Source organism: Varanus komodoensis, unplaced genomic scaffold (assembly GCF_004798865.1).
Source record: "Varanus komodoensis strain SLA01 unplaced genomic scaffold, ASM479886v1 scaffold19, whole genome shotgun sequence".
Taxonomy (NCBI): domain Eukaryota; kingdom Metazoa; phylum Chordata; class Lepidosauria; order Squamata; family Varanidae; genus Varanus; species Varanus komodoensis.
Window position 1 is genome coordinate 14146641 of NW_025335550.1, and position 16657 is coordinate 14163297.

The following is a 16657-nucleotide window of genomic DNA, read 5'->3' on the forward strand; positions in this document are numbered from 1 at the left end:
TGGGGAGAAAAAGAGAAAAGGCTTCTGAATGACATATCAGAAAAGGAACTCATAATCAATACCTGCAGCAGTGAATACGAGTTACTTTTGAAAGAGAGGACTAAACTGGACAATATTTTGAAGGTTTGTTTTTATTATGTTGTGAGTTTTGAGACTATAAAATGATATGGTTTTATTACTTTTGTAATCATTAAAAGTATTTTTTATCCCAACCTTCAGCAGAAAATAGCTTACAGAGATAGGTTATTACCATTCCTGCCCTTAAGCTTACAGTCATAAAGACCTGGTGGAATAAAGGTTTGGAAAGGAGGCGGAACAATTGAAGTAAACCAAGGCACTCGGTACTAAAAAGGTGCTTCCAGATAAGCTCCCATTGCCATCCCATGGTTTCTCGGAGGAGCTTGTGGTGGAATGTCCAGTCTCCTTCACTCCCCCTCCCCTTGTTTGTTTTATCCTCACCATTCTGTGGGAGGTTAGGCTGAAAGGTTTTCCTTTATTAAAAAAAATCACTGAAGCAAAATGCTTCTATATAAATGAAATATTCCATTTTTTATTTTGTACTACATTAGGTCTGGCTATAAATCTAGAAGCATACCTTTCTGGCATACCATAGACTGGCCAGCCAGTTCTTAAAACATTTCCACTAGGAGAAGCCTTGTTGGAAGCAAGATTTAGTAGCTTGTCATGGGAGTGGGTGGGCAGCATGAAATTCCAGAAGTGAGTAGGCTAGTCTGAATGGAACTGTAGGATGTGATCTTACTTGGTAGACAAATTGGTTTGAACAAGTGCTAGTTTGCCTCATTCAGACATAATAGCAAATTACGGGTCTCTGCTTAGTGGAAGTAAAAGCTTCCTTCCTTTCCCCTCCATGTAAGGGGGAGTTGGGAGCACACACATTGTCAGTACGTGGCTTGTGTACCTGGACTTAACGTAAGGCTTATTCACTCAAGCAAAGCTTTATACATGGAATGTACTACAACTGATGTGTGTGAAGGGAAATAATCTTGTGTGGATTGGTTCTTACTGTTCACAGACTAGGAAACCAGAATCAAGATTGTGACATAACTTCAGACTGTAGCTTGAATTTAACCTTTTGATATATAGGTACCTGTGATTTGATTAAGGTCAAACTCTGTCCCTATCAAGAAGAATGATGAATGATGAGCCCAGCGGAGTCAGAGATCAGGGAGGTGACAGCAAAGGAGATGTGTTAGCCAGAGAGAAGGACTCGCTTAATCAGGCGTCAAGCGTGAAAGCTGACATTTCTTGAGAATAACTAACGTAGCTTATTTAAATTGTGGCACATGCCCGTGAATCTTGGGTGCAATTTCTGTAATTGCCCACTGTCTGGGCATCTGTTTCTGGCTTGTTAGAGAAAAAAACAGGCCTCCAATAACTCTGCAGTGGCCCATGGGTTACTGGAAAGTTTTCCCCTCCAACATGCCATGCTGCCCAGGTTCGGATAACATGACGACCACACCCAAGTGGTCCTTATGGAACTGCAGGCCGCATACAATTTAAATAAGCTACAGTTGTGTTTGTGTGAACTGAGTCAGAGAATGGACTAGCTCATCAAGCCTGGTGTTCCCCCTACTCATTTTCCCCTTTTCGGTGGAGCAGCCATCTTTTCTTGCAGGCATCAGCCTAAATGACTTCCCGCCTTGACTTCTGCAACGCGCTCTACGTGGGGCTATCCTTGAAGACAGTCCGGATACTTCAATTGGTTCAAAATAGAGCTGCCAGGTTGCTGACGGGGACTGGGCGTTATGTTCACATGACTCCAGTCCTCCGTCAGCTTCACTGGCTTCCCATTGAAGTCCGGGCCCAATTCAAGGTGTTGGTGATGACCTATAAAGCCCTAAATGGCTTGGGTCCTGGCTATCTGAAGGAGCGCTTACGTCCATATACGCCCACCCGCCCCCTGAACTCTGCAGGAGAGGCCCTTCTCCGGGAACCCTCCGTGAAGGAAATTAGGAGGGTAGGTACTTGGAGGAGGGCTTTCTCAGCGGTGGCGCCCAATCTATGGAAAGCGCTCCCCAGAGAGGTCCGCCTGGCGCCGTCGTTATTTGTTTTTCGGCGCCAGGCAAAGACCTTTTTATTCAAATGTCATTTTAATTGCTAATATTATTTGCTTAATTCTTCGGCCAGGGCGACTTATTTTATAATGTTAATGTGTTTTATATTTTTAGTGTTTTATATTTTAACTGATGTTCTGTAAGCTGCCCCGAGGCTTCGGTGAATGGGGCGGCATAGAAATTTTTAAATAAATAAATAAATGTTTGTTCCCTCCCTTGCCACCATGCTTTTACTTCCAGATCTAGGTACCAGGGTTGACTAAAATGGTTGGCTGAAATTTGTGTGGGTTTCTTTATACCTGCCTTTGGTGTGAAAATGAATGCTGAATTCCTTGCTGGTTGCAATTAACCACACATTGAGAAATGTTATAAGTGGACTAGTAAGTTTCAGAACCTCCTGTATTTTGTGCTTGTGATTACAGTCGTACCTCAGCTCACGAACGCCTCAGTTCATGACCAAAGTGGGTCGCAAACAACACTTCCATAAAAATTTTGACTCAGGTCGTGAATTTCGCATTGGGTGGCGACTGCAGTCATGGCCATCTCCCCCCACCCCCGAGTGGGAAGATGGCCGTGATCATGCTGGGAGTGGCGGGGAGATGGCCGAGATCGTGCCAGTCTTTCCTGCAGGAGTGTGCCCGTGATTGCACTAGTCTTTCCTGCACAAGCGCAACCGCAGTCTCGGCCCTCTTCCCCCCAGCACGATCGTGCCCATCTCCCCCCCCCCCCGAGCGTGCCTGCATTCACGCCCATCTCAAACCCCCAGTGTGCCGGGATGACGGGCGTGATCATGGTCATGCTGGGGGGTGGGGAGATGGCCAGGCTTGTGCTTGGGGTGAGGGGCTGGAGATGGCCGTGATCTTTGTTGTTGTTTGTCACTTTGCTTCTTCACATTTTTCTGATTTAAAAAAAAAAAAGTTAAGGAATGGATTAACCTTATTTACATTGAACCTTATGGGAAATTTAACTTGGCTCATGACCAATTCGGGTCACGACCAGAATCCTGGAACAGATGAAGTTCGTGAGCCAAGGTACCACTGCACTTTGTTTCTCTCCTGTTGTATGTGAATAATCAAGCTGCAGTGGGTCCCTTAATACTACCCTTGAAAACAAATAACAATTAGCAAGATTATTCAGCAAGAGGCAGAAATACAACCTTGAATCCCTTGAAGAATGGTTTCTAAGAAATTAGGAGAATTAATCTGCTGTGCTTATGGGCAGATGCTGCAACTCCCTTTGGGCTTTTGTCTTTCTAGTGCTTTTTTTCCTAAGGAAGATTGGAGGATCTGTAACAAATGCAATAGCATCACCTTGTGGCTAACAGTGCAGCATTACATGGTGGGTCTTCACAAGGTCTTATAAGTAATAGCCAGTCTGCGACTTGGCGTAACACACACATTCTAGAGCTATCTTTTTATTTTTATTTTTATTTTGCTTCTATTGCCATTGTGAGAATAATATGTTTAAACTACTTTAGTATAGCTGGATTGGACTGTGGAAAAACTGCACCTCATTTTAAAATCTTCCTCTGCTACCAAAAAACTATTTTAATATGTTGCATTCATATAAGGGCTGCATTCAGATGATCAGGTCTTGGCTTAAAAACTGGCACTATGAGCAAGCCTCTTTGCCATGCACACAGTCCCTTACCTCCAACCAGGGGATCATTTAACCATAATTTCCTATTACTCTGAAGTAGGATACTGTGGTTACCAGCTTTGGTATTAGCCAGGATCTGAAGCCATAGTTTAAAGTTGGCTTCATACTTTGACTTGATTGAAAGTTCCCAAATCATAGTTTCTTGGTTCAGATGAAACAAGAAACTGGTTAACCAAAGAGTTCCTGGTTTGCTGGCTTCAACTGTGAAGGGAATAGCAAAGAGTCAGAAATGGTCGTGACAGGAATCTTTGAGTTTTGCTGCTCTTTGAGATAATGTCAGCCAGCTGCCTTGGGCCATTAATAAGCAAGGAATGAACAAGAAGCAGCTTACTAATGTAGGTCATCCACTACAAGTGGTCTATATTTGCTTATGCATACTCCAGTGTATGTCACTACTGTTGTAAACTTTTACATAACCCAACAACTTTTATATCAACACTTAAGAAAAAAAAGTGAAATCTTTGACTGTTAGCAGTGTGTATGCAAACAGTGTTCTGTTTTTGTTGAACAGCTGTTTCTGTTATCTCACCCCTTTCTTTTCCTTTGTACCAGCTGCTTTGAATGGAAACATGCATCTTATGTGAAATACATGGGGGAAATGACTAATTACATTTATTTTGTCTGCCCATGGATGATCCAGAAACTCCACCCCGAAACAGTCTAGAAGACCCAAGGATCTAGCTGATCTGTCCCATTATTTAACCTCATCTTAGTATATGAAACAGAGAGAGGAGGACCCATTAAGAAGCTCCTTCTTACTCCATGGGTCTCCCAGTAGATAACGATTGAGATATATGTAAAGCAGTCTAAAGACTAGGTCTAAAATGAGCTTAGTTTAAAGGGAAAGCACTCTGGTTCTTTAGAGGAAGGTTTCATAAGGCACAGATGGCATGTGGGCAGCTTGGTAGGGCTGATTTATGTTTGAGTTTGTTTCTGCTTCCATCATGCTGTACTATTATATAAACAAACTGATATTGGTGATGAATTGCAGTGCTGTTTATCATCTGCTGCTCACAGGATTGCATGTTCACACTTCTGAAATGCCTCTAACAGGTAAGGAAGCGTGAATTGGCAAAACCTGAACTTGCTGAAGTTCTCCAGATTCCATCTCAAAGCCCACACTGATTAAAGTCCATGTCTGATTGCAAGTTTTATTTTAGTGTGGAAGTTGATGTGTATTTTTGCGTGTTGTTCTTCCATTTAAGAAAATCATGTGCACGTATTATGCATGCTTTAGAACAAAATTTTGGGTCTGCAAAGTCAAAAGTGTACAAAGCCTGCAGATTACATCTAAGTCTGTGTTCAGCAATTGTATGAACTGGGTCAAGCCTGATAAAAAACCAAACAAATTTCTCATAATCCTTTTTCATTACTTTATTGTGAATTTAAGTAATAAAAGAAAGAAAATTAAAATTTTCTTACATAAGTTGAAACAAATGTACCTATGAATATATATTTATTATGATTGGTTTTATGGATAGTTGTCATAAGTTTCCAAAAATGTAGCGCAAATATCCATATATTTACCCATTTGCAAGTGACATCTAAATACCACCTTTTCAAATGTTGGAAGCATCATTAAGTCCTAAATCCATTGTGTAATAGGCTGGCATTTATCTTTTCAAAGTTGTAATAGTCTTTTAGCTGTGAAGAGGGTCCAGAAAATCTATTTATGGTTACCTTGTGTTAACTTTCAAGGAGAAGTAAATGTTAAAGCATTCCATTGCTAAGCATTTCAATCCATATTATGACTTCCTGCCAAAAAGAGGCAAGTATTGGATACTATCAAATATATGGGTAAGAGATGCATGAGCAGTATTACACCTCCAGCAGTTAGCTGACTTAAACTTTTATTATAAAGATGTTGCATTCAGTAAACTGGATTTGTTTATTTGGTGAATAAAATGTAATCTAAGATCCATTGGTGCTTGGATGTCATAGATGTGAAATCCATGATTAGGTAAAATAGAAGAGTCCAGTTCCCTATTGCATTCCCAATTACTGCCCTGTGTATCATATCTATTCACCAACAATAAATATTGGTGAATATGGATCATGGGTTGATATATCTGTTCAGCCACTGAGGATGACAAAAATGCATCATCAGGACCTCCAAACTGATCCAAATTAAAAATCAACTTATTTGTCCATGTCTGCCACATGAACATTTTCTAACCAATTTTTAAATCTGGGTTTTTCCATAGAGTCAGTTGTATTTAAGAATGATATCAAACTGTAATTGATGCAATGGTCTAAGACCCAGAGGATTCCATTTTTTGGGTATAAGACCCAGAGGATTCAGTTCAGTGCTAGGCACAAATAGAGGAATCCCAGAAAAAATATGGATAATCCTAGGTGTAATGCTCATCCTTAAATGTTGTAAACTATCCAGACAGCCATGTGGCTATTGTGACGGTCTATAAAAACATAAATAAATAAAATCTTAAGTTACCCCATAAACTCAGTTTTTGAGATCCCCACCTATCTATATCCTGCGAGATCTCATTAATCAATTTATTCAGATTTAGCTTGATTAAATAAGAGATGCTTCTGGGAATATGCATTCCCAAATAAGTAACAGGAACTAGTTAATACACTAGGAGATATAGAATCTCTGATTGGCATCAGTTTTCAGTTACTTGAAAAGCCAGATGAATCACCAAAAGTGTTAATTACCTGCACCAGTTGCAGCAGATTACAATCAGAGGTTAAATGTATCCTATGGCTGGAGTGAGGCACAACAGACAGGATTGTTCTGCTGCCATGTTTTGTGCTGGATATTTTATCTAGATTTTGACTAGATAAAGGTTTTGGCTAGATAAAGTTCTAGGGGGGGGCAGGGGAGGAAAGGAGGCTTGGAGGCTGATAGGAGCCCTTGGCCCCAGCCTCCTCCCTCTGAGGATTACTTGGATTCCACAGCTGCAACTCCAAATAAGCGGGACCTCATTAGGATGTTCACTGTTTTCCCACTATGTCATAGACAGGGTGGGGCAGATTTCTCCTGTTGTGAAAGGGTTTTCTATTTATATTTAATGTCCTGCAGCTCCTGATGAATTTGTGCTGTTGCAGAAATAGCAAAAAAAGGTTTATTCATTGCCTATGCTGGCGCATATGGATTTGCAAAGGAGTTGGCTTTCCATACTGCTTGAAGAGTGGGGTAAACATGCTTTAAGCAAATAAATATTTAAACCATGATAGTTGGTCTTACATAATAGGCACTTGCCATTTTAGCAAGTAGCTGTAAAAGCTATTTTAATTTGGTCTGCCTGTATTTATCCCTCTCTTGATTTCCTTTGAACAGTGCTGTTATGCACCCCACCCATAATCTCCTACTTTTTTTGTTATATGATGGATCAAAGAAAAAACATTTAGAACGTCTTTCATTTAAATTAGCAAATTGTTCAGGTTGGGAAACAATTTTATTTTTACTGGAAGACTTTTCCCCCTTTGTGACTTTAGAACAGCTTTGTTCACTCTGGCTGCAGTGCAACCTTGGACAAAGAATCAGGATTGCTAGCATAGAGCAGGGGGTGGGGAGGCAGTAGACCTTCCAGTGTTTTGGACTTCTGCTCTTAGCATTCCTGACCACTGGCCATGCTGACAGGAGCTTCTGGGAACTGAAGGCTAAAACATCTGGAGATTTACTTTCTGCTCATGCTGTCTAGGGGACTCTGATGTATACAGATAATAGATTGTCTTACTTTCAGCTAGGATTTTATCACAATTGGTTAACGGTTGTATTGTACTTGCTTAATTATTCATTTATTTAAAACATTTCTTGGCCACATTTCAGGGCACAGCAAAAATACATTAAAAACAGTGACAGCAGCAAGTCTTCTAAAAAGCAGCAAACACCAGCATAAAACTTACGACAGACAGTGGCATGCACAAACTGCCCTGCTTTAACATAATCAAATACAGTAGTACATTTTCAGAGCCTCTTAAAAGCCCTGAGAAGCCTATAATGATGGGGCCTGGTGAACCTGCAATGACAACTTATTCCAGAAGTGTGAGGCCACTTTGGAGAAGGCCATGTCTCGTGTGATCACCTGTCTAAGTGATTTCAGAGGTGAGCAAATGAGAAGTGCCTTCCTTGATGCTCTTAAAGTGCAGGCAGGCTGCTCTGAGTAAAAGTGACCCTTTGAATAATGTAGCCCCAAGCCATTTTAAGGCTTTAGAGGTCAAAACCAGCACTCAGAAACACACTAGTAACTAGTATAGTTGGATCAGTATAGACATTATTTTATTTGTTATTTATTAAAAGATTTTTATATGGTTGAATCACCTCATTCCCACTAACATTTGGGCAGATGCCTTCTGCATTTTGTTTCAGCTGAAGCTTCTGAATTGTCTTCAAAGGCCACCCATGTGCAGGGCATTACAGCAGTCTAGCCTGGATATCACTAGTGCATGGAGAAATGTGGTAAGGTCCGTCATCTCCACATAGGGTCTCAGCTGGTGTACCAGTCTAACCAGGTGAAACACAGGCCTGGATTCTGCAGAATATACCATGCTTAAGACTCCCAGACTGCAAATGTGGATTTTTAAGGGGAATGCAATCTTGTCTAAGACCAATTATGAACTTCTATCCATAGTAGCTGGTTTTTCAACTCTCAGAGTTTTCCTCCTTTCTGGATTACTTTTCAGCTTGTTGACCCTTCTCCACCCCAAAACAGCACCCAGGCACTGGTTCATGAGCTTCAGCAGCCTCCTGGGTTATGTAGATAGAAAAGAGATGTGGAGCTGAGTATTGCTTGCCTGCTGATGACCAGAAGAGGCCAAACCCCCATGATGATTTATCTCAGTGGTTTTCTGTAGATGTTAAAAAGCATGGGGTAGGGGTAAGGATGGGGCCTTGAGATGGAACAGAAGTTCCCCAGCACTGGGATTTCTGACAATAGTGGCGGGGTCTGGGAGTCAGTTGTCATAACATTTAAGGCAAGGCGAAAATGTTGTATTCTTCGAATGTATAGATTTGGGGGATGTGACCCTACAATAACCTTACCCTGTCTTGAATCTGAGATTAAGACTGCAGTCCAAAGCTGCAGGGAGAATTAAATTAGTTGCTGTATGTACCACTTTAAATACCTTGATCTGCTACTGAATTCTTACCAGGCGAATGAGCTAATTATATGTATTTTCTCCTCTCACAGAGGAGCAATATACATCTGTGCTAAAACAAGACCAACATGTTTAGAAATTAATGATGGAGAAAGCATTGTGTTGGGCAGTTAAGCCACAGCAGTAAACATGTGCCCTGCGGAGGCTGTTTTCACTAGTGTAGCAAAGGAGCACACTGAGCACGCTGCTACACTAATAACCAAGGTGCCGGATTCTGCTTTCTAAACTGATTATAAATCTGCTGCAGTAAGACCCTGCAGATCTGAAAATCTTTTTGTCCCCAGTGTTTTGTTCTTAATTTTCAAGCATTTCCAGATTCTGTACTATGCCGGTTTCTTCATTTCTGTATTTGTTTGGTTTTGGGGTTGGAACATCTTTAGAGTATCAACTTCCTTCTTCCCACATCCTAATGCCACAACTGTTGCAGATAAAAGTGTGGCAGAATAGGGAGTGAGGTCTGTGAACAGCATCAGTGTTATTACATAGTGATTGACTGATTGTTTCTGTCATCATGGTCATAGCAAGGAAAATATGCATACATATACGGGCTTGGTAAAACTCACTAAAACAATGAAAGGCTTGTGGAAAACAAAGTCAAAACTAAAATTTCTGATTCTAATTTACAAGGCCTTGCTGCAGTTTGTTTTTGACCTGTCTTCTCTTCTGTGAGGACGGTAAACTCCATGGAAAGAAATCTGCGCAGTGTAGTTGAGATTAAAAAGTTACAGGTCATAGGGGGGTAAACATGGTGTAGTGCCTAGAATGTGTGTCTTGGACTACAAAGGCCTAAGTTCAAATTCCTACTCAGCCTTAAAATTCACTGGATGTTCTTGGGTCAATCCTTTTCTCTCAGCCTGGCCTACCTTTCAGGGTTATTGTGAGGCTAAATGAAAGTGGGGAAGGAAGCACTTACATTGCCTTGAGGTCTGTGAAAGGGAGGGTGGGGTATAAATGCAAGAAATAATCACATAAGGAATTACTGTGTTGCAGACAAGAATTTTCTGACCTATTGCTCCTTACTTGATTGTAAAACCTGTTACAAAAATGAACTTGGAACATTTAAAAATTACTATCTCTGAGCATTCTTGTAGCTAAGATTAGGACTGCAGATACAAGTCACACAGACTTTTAGAATGGGTGGGACACTACATGATCTTAAATTGTTGGAAGAATCTGCAAGCGGGTCTTTTCCATGGTTATTGTCCCTGAGAGTCAAACGTTTTGGCTGTCTCCTGCAGCTGAAGTCACAACTGTGCCTTCTGTCATCAGGAAAGAGACAGTGCCATGCAGTGTATGCATAAGAAAACACAGGACTTGGAACTGGAGCACAGTAGCTGCTTGGAAGCGCTGAGGCGGCAGGCCAGTGAACTTGAATTCAGTGCTCAGCGAGAGGCGCGATTTCAAAAAGAACTCGAGGTAAGCACCTTCCCAGGTCCTCCCTCAGACAAAGTGCTCCTGTTAGCTCCTGAAGGGTGCCTGCAGCTGTATGTTCACTGGTTCGTCCTTCGGTTTGCAAACCAAGTGGTTGTCATGCCAAGAAGGAGAGTGCCAGGCTAGTGGGATCAGAGCCCTGGCATGGCTGTTTGGAAGCCATGGTTCTCTGTGCCAGCTTTCACTTCCCACTCTGGGCCAGCCAATCCCCTCCCCACCCTTACATAGTTTTCCTTCTGTCATGCTGGATTCATTACCCAGAAACTCTCACGCTCCTGCTTGTGGTTCACAAACTCTGCTGATTCTTTAGCCCCCTCTTTGCCTCCCCAGCTGGCTCCTTGCTGCCCTTTCTGGCCCCTGTAGCTGCTCTCTGTAGGTCCTGGCTGCAACTGACCAGACAATAGTGATGGGGCTCCCTTTTTCTTTCCTCCCTTCATTTTTTTGGTAGCTTGGGCCTGCCTGCTGTCTCCATTTTTAAGCATACCTTTGGACCCAAACACAGTGCTCAGAGGTGTTCAGGGGACAGCAAACTGGATGCCCTTACTTTGATTTGAACCCAATTTTCTTGCTGGTAAGAACATTGTATTTTTAAATTGGGAGGTGGCATTTTGGGAGGCACCAGAAAGGGTGTCCAGGGGTGCACTAGTGCCCATAGGTACCCTATTGTCTATCCCTGCATTATTGGGGTCCAGCCTATAAGAGAGAAAGAATTGGATCCAAATCCTTCCATAAGCAAGTGTCATGGTTACCGCTTTTTTGCTGATGCATGTAGGGAAACAGAGTAGAATAGGCCTATATGTTTGTTGTTATGTGCTGCCAAGTTGTCTCCAACCCTATGAATGGAAGACCTCCAAAATGCCTGACCTTGCTAGTGCTGCTCAGCTCTTGTGAACAGGCCTGTGATGTACATATTTGAATAAGTTAAAGGTGGACTTGAGTGTGATACACAGAGATGTGGAGATCTTCCAGAGTGAATCTTTAACCTGGGCTCCATTCATATGACCAGTTCAGTGGTGTGGTAGCCACTGCACTGTCTTTACGCTCCACCATAAGGCTGCAGGTTCGGCCCTCCTCCTTGAAAAATCCCATGTTAATACTACCCTTTCCCAGGAAGAAACAATGCCAGTGCGGGGAAGTTTCATAGTTTATAGATTTGATGCTACAAAGCATGGAAAAAGTGAATTTTGGCTGGCTACTACTGTTTGCATTGCACTACATTGCCTTAGGTTTTGGATCCATGCCTCAGGTTTCATTCACTAATAAGTTTTTCTGTAATACTGTATTGAAAGGTTTTTATTTCTAATTTTACATTCAACAATGTTGGAGGTCAGAAATCTTCCCCTCCCTCTGGAGTCCCTTCTGTGATCCCCACATCTGATTCAGAAGGCTTGGGAACCTAGCCCCCTCTCCCCTGAACAGGAGTACAGAAGGAGGAAAGGATAGGGAAGTCCTGCTGCATGAATGAAAGTCTTGGTAGACGTGTGTTCAGGAGAGAGACATACCTGTTCATAAAGTGTGCCACTGTAATGCCAGATATTTCTGATGTTACAACCATGCGAGACTTGCAACAATTTCAGCTGCTTCCATCTTAACTGTTTCTCTACTTGCCTCTTCATGCTAGGAGCCAAAATAAGTTTTTCCTCATTTTTCTCCCCAGCCAGACTGGAACATTAAGGAAATCGCATGCCAGGTGATGAAGGATTGAGAGTGATCCTAAATTAGCCTTTCCTCAACCTATGTCTTCCAGATAGGTTGGAGTTGAATGTAGAATGCTGGCTAGGGGTGATGGGAGATGTAGTCTCATCATCCCTAGCTTGGAGGGCACCAGCTAGAGGAAGGCTGCTCAGAATCATGCTACGTGCCAAACTAAAGAGGCTTTCCTTAAGGCAACAAGAAGGACTGAAATCAAAACCATATCACTGCCAGAAATATTAAGTTCTTTGTCTTCTGTTTTGTGCTAACTTGTGATAAACAATCAAACATTTCCCAGTGCTATATGATGCTACAATAGTGTTATGAGTCAAGCAACAAGGAGAAACTGAGAAGTTCTGTGGTTGCAGCGCAGGAAGAAAAATGCCCAGGGAAAGATTTGTTAGCGTTTCCTCTGCTGTTCTTTTTCATATGGAGGAAGGGAGCACAGAGGCAGCTGAAGTCAGTATTCTTGTATAGTCTTCTTTTCCTGCCTCCCTGCATCCCATGCCCATTTTCAGCATTATATGATTTTTTCAGGATTTCTGCAAAACTGCACATCGGTGGTGGTGGTGGTGATAGTGATAATAGCATGCTCTGCTCTTTCTGGCATGGATCACACTCCCCTCCAAAGAAAGATAAAGTGTTAGGACATGTTCCAGTCAAGGAAGGCAGTCACAAATTACTTATGCAGCTTTATAGAATGAAATTATGATGAAAGAGGCAAAGCAAAATGGGACATGCTTTTAATAAACAGTGGAAATAATTGTCAGAATAGCTTAATAAACTTAAATTTTAAAATGCTGCAGTTCACTTGATATTTAAGTGGAGCTTATATTAGCCCATTGCTACAAGGAAGAAATGTGATGGTCCTTTAGTTCCCTCTAGTGGTTGTAAGAGGAAATGTTACTAGTTGGCAAGAGAAAGCTGGTTTCCGTGCTGATTTAGAACAGGTTTTCTCCTGCACTTGAAAGCTTATGTACATGTAGACATTTTTCTTTAGCACATTGTTATGGATACTTTATAATATTGGCCTCCCTCTTGCTGCAGGCTTCTGACTGAGCACACTATTTGTGCCGGCAGAATGGAGGCAATCCTCCATCTGCACTCCCCCTTGCCCTTGATGATCCCCTTCAGAAGGTTGAGGGATCCTCCTGAACAACATGTAAATGATATAGAAATTCTCAGAAATTGATGTTTTCTTTCCTCTGCACTATTGTTTCTGCAGCTTAGCAGTAGAGCACTTTGCGTGGAAAAGGCTCCAGGTTCAGTCCAACCTCTCTGCTTGGGCTGAGAAATGGACCTCCAGAAAGCCACTGCTGGTTAGCATAGACAGCACTGAGCTACATGGACCAAAGGTTCAGCTCAGTAGAAGGCAGCTTCCTAACACAGAGGTCTAGTAACTCTACTGTAATGAAAAAATAATAATCAGAATGACCCACAGAATATTTTAATTTAAATTTTAAGGGACAAAAGTATCTTCTCAAAAGTAAACTGTCTAAATCCAGAGAAGATTGCCTGTGTGTTTAAATTGTACCAAAACCAACAAGATGTAAGTGTCTATTTGCTTGTCTTATTAACTAATAGGATGTGACTTTAGAGCTACTCAGACTATTAGTCTGCAAGAAGTAAGCCCAAGTGAATGTACTGGTTCTTTTGGATTGGGTCATTTTTTTAAAAAATAGTGTGAAAAATTATTTAGCATCCATTACACTATTGCTAAGGAACACATAATAAAAATGTCAATATTGTTCTTCTACAATAAGGACTAGGACTCTTGAATTGATTCTGCCTGGATTGTAGCCTTCTTACTGCCTATCATTGGAGACCTAATCTGGACCTGTTTGCCAGCCTAAACATTCCTTGTCAATTAGGTCTGGTTAAAATCAGAAGACTGCTAATATAGCTCTATATTTAATGGTGTACAGTCTGAGATTCATATAGTCGTGAATGGCTTTGGAGTGCTCTTGTCCCCTAGATTTTTTCTTTCTTTTTTAGCATTCTCATTCTTTTACCTTAAAATGCAAAAGTGTATAACAGATGGAAAGCAATTCCTCAAATGGGATGAAGAAAGTATTTTTTAGACCTATGGGGTGGGGTAGCTAGATTTATTATTTTATTCAAACCAGAATTATTAAACTGTTAAGACTTATGAATCAGGAGGCTATCAGCTCATTTAGCTGGACTCATGGTCCATAGCATGATTTGCAACTGCTGAGTTTCCTTAAGCAGTAAATGTAAATAGATAATTCCTTCTTGCCTTCCAGGATGTCTTTATATTGATGCTAGCATATGCCGTAAGATCTGTTGGATAAACAAATGTTGGATTGTTTACATAAGCTAGCAGGCCAGATAGGATGCTGGTGGTCCTGGGGCCCTTATGTGTAAGACTTTATTTACTTGTGTGATGTCCCAGAAACCTCAAGCGTGCCAGTGGGCTCTTTGGTGGTACCCTCCTCCTTGGTTTTGCTGTAATTTACAGGAAGAAATAATGTGCTTAATTATGCCTGTATGGGAGGCACTTAACTGTTGTGGATTCTCTTGATCTCAGAGTAGTCTACTTGTTACTTTCAAAGTGGCAGAAAAATCAGAAATCAAGATCTCCCAATTTTGTAACTTAAACAAGGAGGGGGAAAATTGGGGATGAAATTTTAAGCTGCTTACAACGGAGATGTTGACTTACACTAAAATGGTGAAGACTTTGATTTAATTGGCCTTTATAAAAAGTTGGATTTTCTACAGAAATACCAAGGTCAATTTAATTACCCCTTAACCATTTATATAAAAGTAAATACACAGAGTTTGAAACATAGCAATAAAGAAAGTATTATAGTTCACCAAGATCAGAAGTTAACAGTTGAAGTAAATAAGGAGGTCTTCAGGTGTTCTCTAAAACTAAGTAGATAGCTTGTTCAGTTCACCTCTCTTAAGGATGGTATTCAATATTATGATACTCAAATGGAGATCCTGTAGAAATTGGTGTAATTGTGACACTGTCGCAAAAAAAGGCCCTAGTCTGATACACAGAACTTGCAGATCGTGGTCGATTTAGAACTTAAATATCAAGACTAGCATCATTTACAGGGCCAGAACTGAACAAGATGCCAATCTGATTAAATAGGAATTGGCTTATTATGCTGTCTGTGCCCCCTCCTATTAGGAGGTGGGCCATGGAATTCTGCACTAGCTGAAACATCAAATCTTCCTTTATGAGCAGCTCTAGATAGAGTCTAGTCTGGTAATGTATCCAAGATGCACTGCTAGATTGCATTCTTAGAGAGATGTTCAAGAAGTATGTGTCTCTAATTAGCTGTTAATGTCTTGTTTTGATTTTTAGGTAGCTACTGCAAGAATAAAGAAACTGGAAGAAAACATTGAGGCAGAGAGAGCTGCACATCTGGAGTCAAAATTTAATTCTGAAATAATTCAGGTAAATCGGTGGCAGATGTTATAAAACATTGATGAATGCATCCCAGGTTAGCTTTCACCTGAATGATTAGCACACCTTCAGTCATACTAAGATACAATGCTATATTTTAGTACATGAAATTAATAGATTTTGGAGGTAATTTACTAGGGCAAAATGCTCTAGACTATTTGATAATTGGCCTGTACAAGCTTCCTGTAACAACCTGATGGGCAAATTACAGTATAAGGGGCTTTCAGAGAGAGATGATAGTCTTGTGCTTTGCTGGTATGCCAGAGCTACACCAGCTTGCATCTTGGGCCGGCTCAAGGCCTCAGGTCACAGCATTGCAATGGCTTGGTGACCTTTGCCTCTGAACATAAGCCATTATTCCCTATCCTTTAAGCATGATATTCATTGAATAGTAGAGCTGGAAGGGACCTATAAGGTCATCAAGTCCAGCCCCCTGTTCAATGCAAGACTCCAGGTTAAAGTATACCCGACACATGGCTGTTTAACTGCCTCATAAATGCCTTGGTTGTGGGAGAGCCCACAATCTCCTGGGGTAATTGGATTGGAACAGATTGTAGGATTGTGTGCTCCTTCTCACCCCCGTTCCACTCTCCAGGGTAAAACTGTGCTTTTTTTGCCCTGCAGCTGACTTACTGTAAGGCAGGGCTAGACAACCCCAAGTGTGAGTGTGTGTGTGTTGGGGCAGCATGGAATGTTCAGAGTGTCTCCCTCCGGAATCTCACTTTTCTTCATTCCCCTTCATCATTTTGGTATGGGATTTTTGTCCCCAACTCTGTAAAAGCCCTTTGGAGTATTCCCCAGTTTTATGGGAATCAGCTTCAGGGCAAATGAAGGTTAGTGAACACCCCAGCTTGACCCTGCTGGGTTCTGCCACATTGTTCCATTGACTATAATAGAGCTGGAGACAAGGATCCCCTGCCAAATACTGCTGGGAAATTCCCTCATCACCAAGGGCCCTGTTGCCCCGATGGATCTGGCAGGGCAGGCTTCCCGCCAACCGTTTTTCAGCAGGGCACCATTTTTACCCTGGAACAGTCGAAATCAGTGGAGTGATATTAGTGGAATTGAACAGAGGTTTGACAAAGGTCAGGGGAAAGGGGCCTTGTGATCACACTGTGGGGAGTCTTGCTGGGTTCCGCATTGCTTATGTGGCAGTATAAATCTCAGTTAAGACTCAATAGTGTTTTCTCCTGAACACTCTGTAGTTAAGGGAAGGAAGTTAGATCTGCCCACAGGTCCTTCC

The 16657-nt window shown here is 41.6% G+C and overlaps 1 protein-coding gene across 1 annotated transcript in view; it reads left to right on the top strand.

The window, feature by feature from the left end:
- Window positions 1–6: 6 nt before the first annotated feature.
- The window catches only part of LOC123022145 (coiled-coil domain-containing protein 171-like), a 191429-nt gene continuing 174778 nt past the window's right edge, over window positions 7–16657 (top strand). Inside the window, exons 1-3 of the mRNA XM_044427586.1 lie at window positions 7–123; window positions 10125–10271; window positions 15313–15405. Coding sequence (XP_044283521.1) covers window positions 10140–10271; window positions 15313–15405 — 225 coding nt within the window. The 5' untranslated portion in view covers window positions 7–123; window positions 10125–10139. The remainder of the gene's footprint in view (window positions 124–10124; window positions 10272–15312; window positions 15406–16657) is intronic.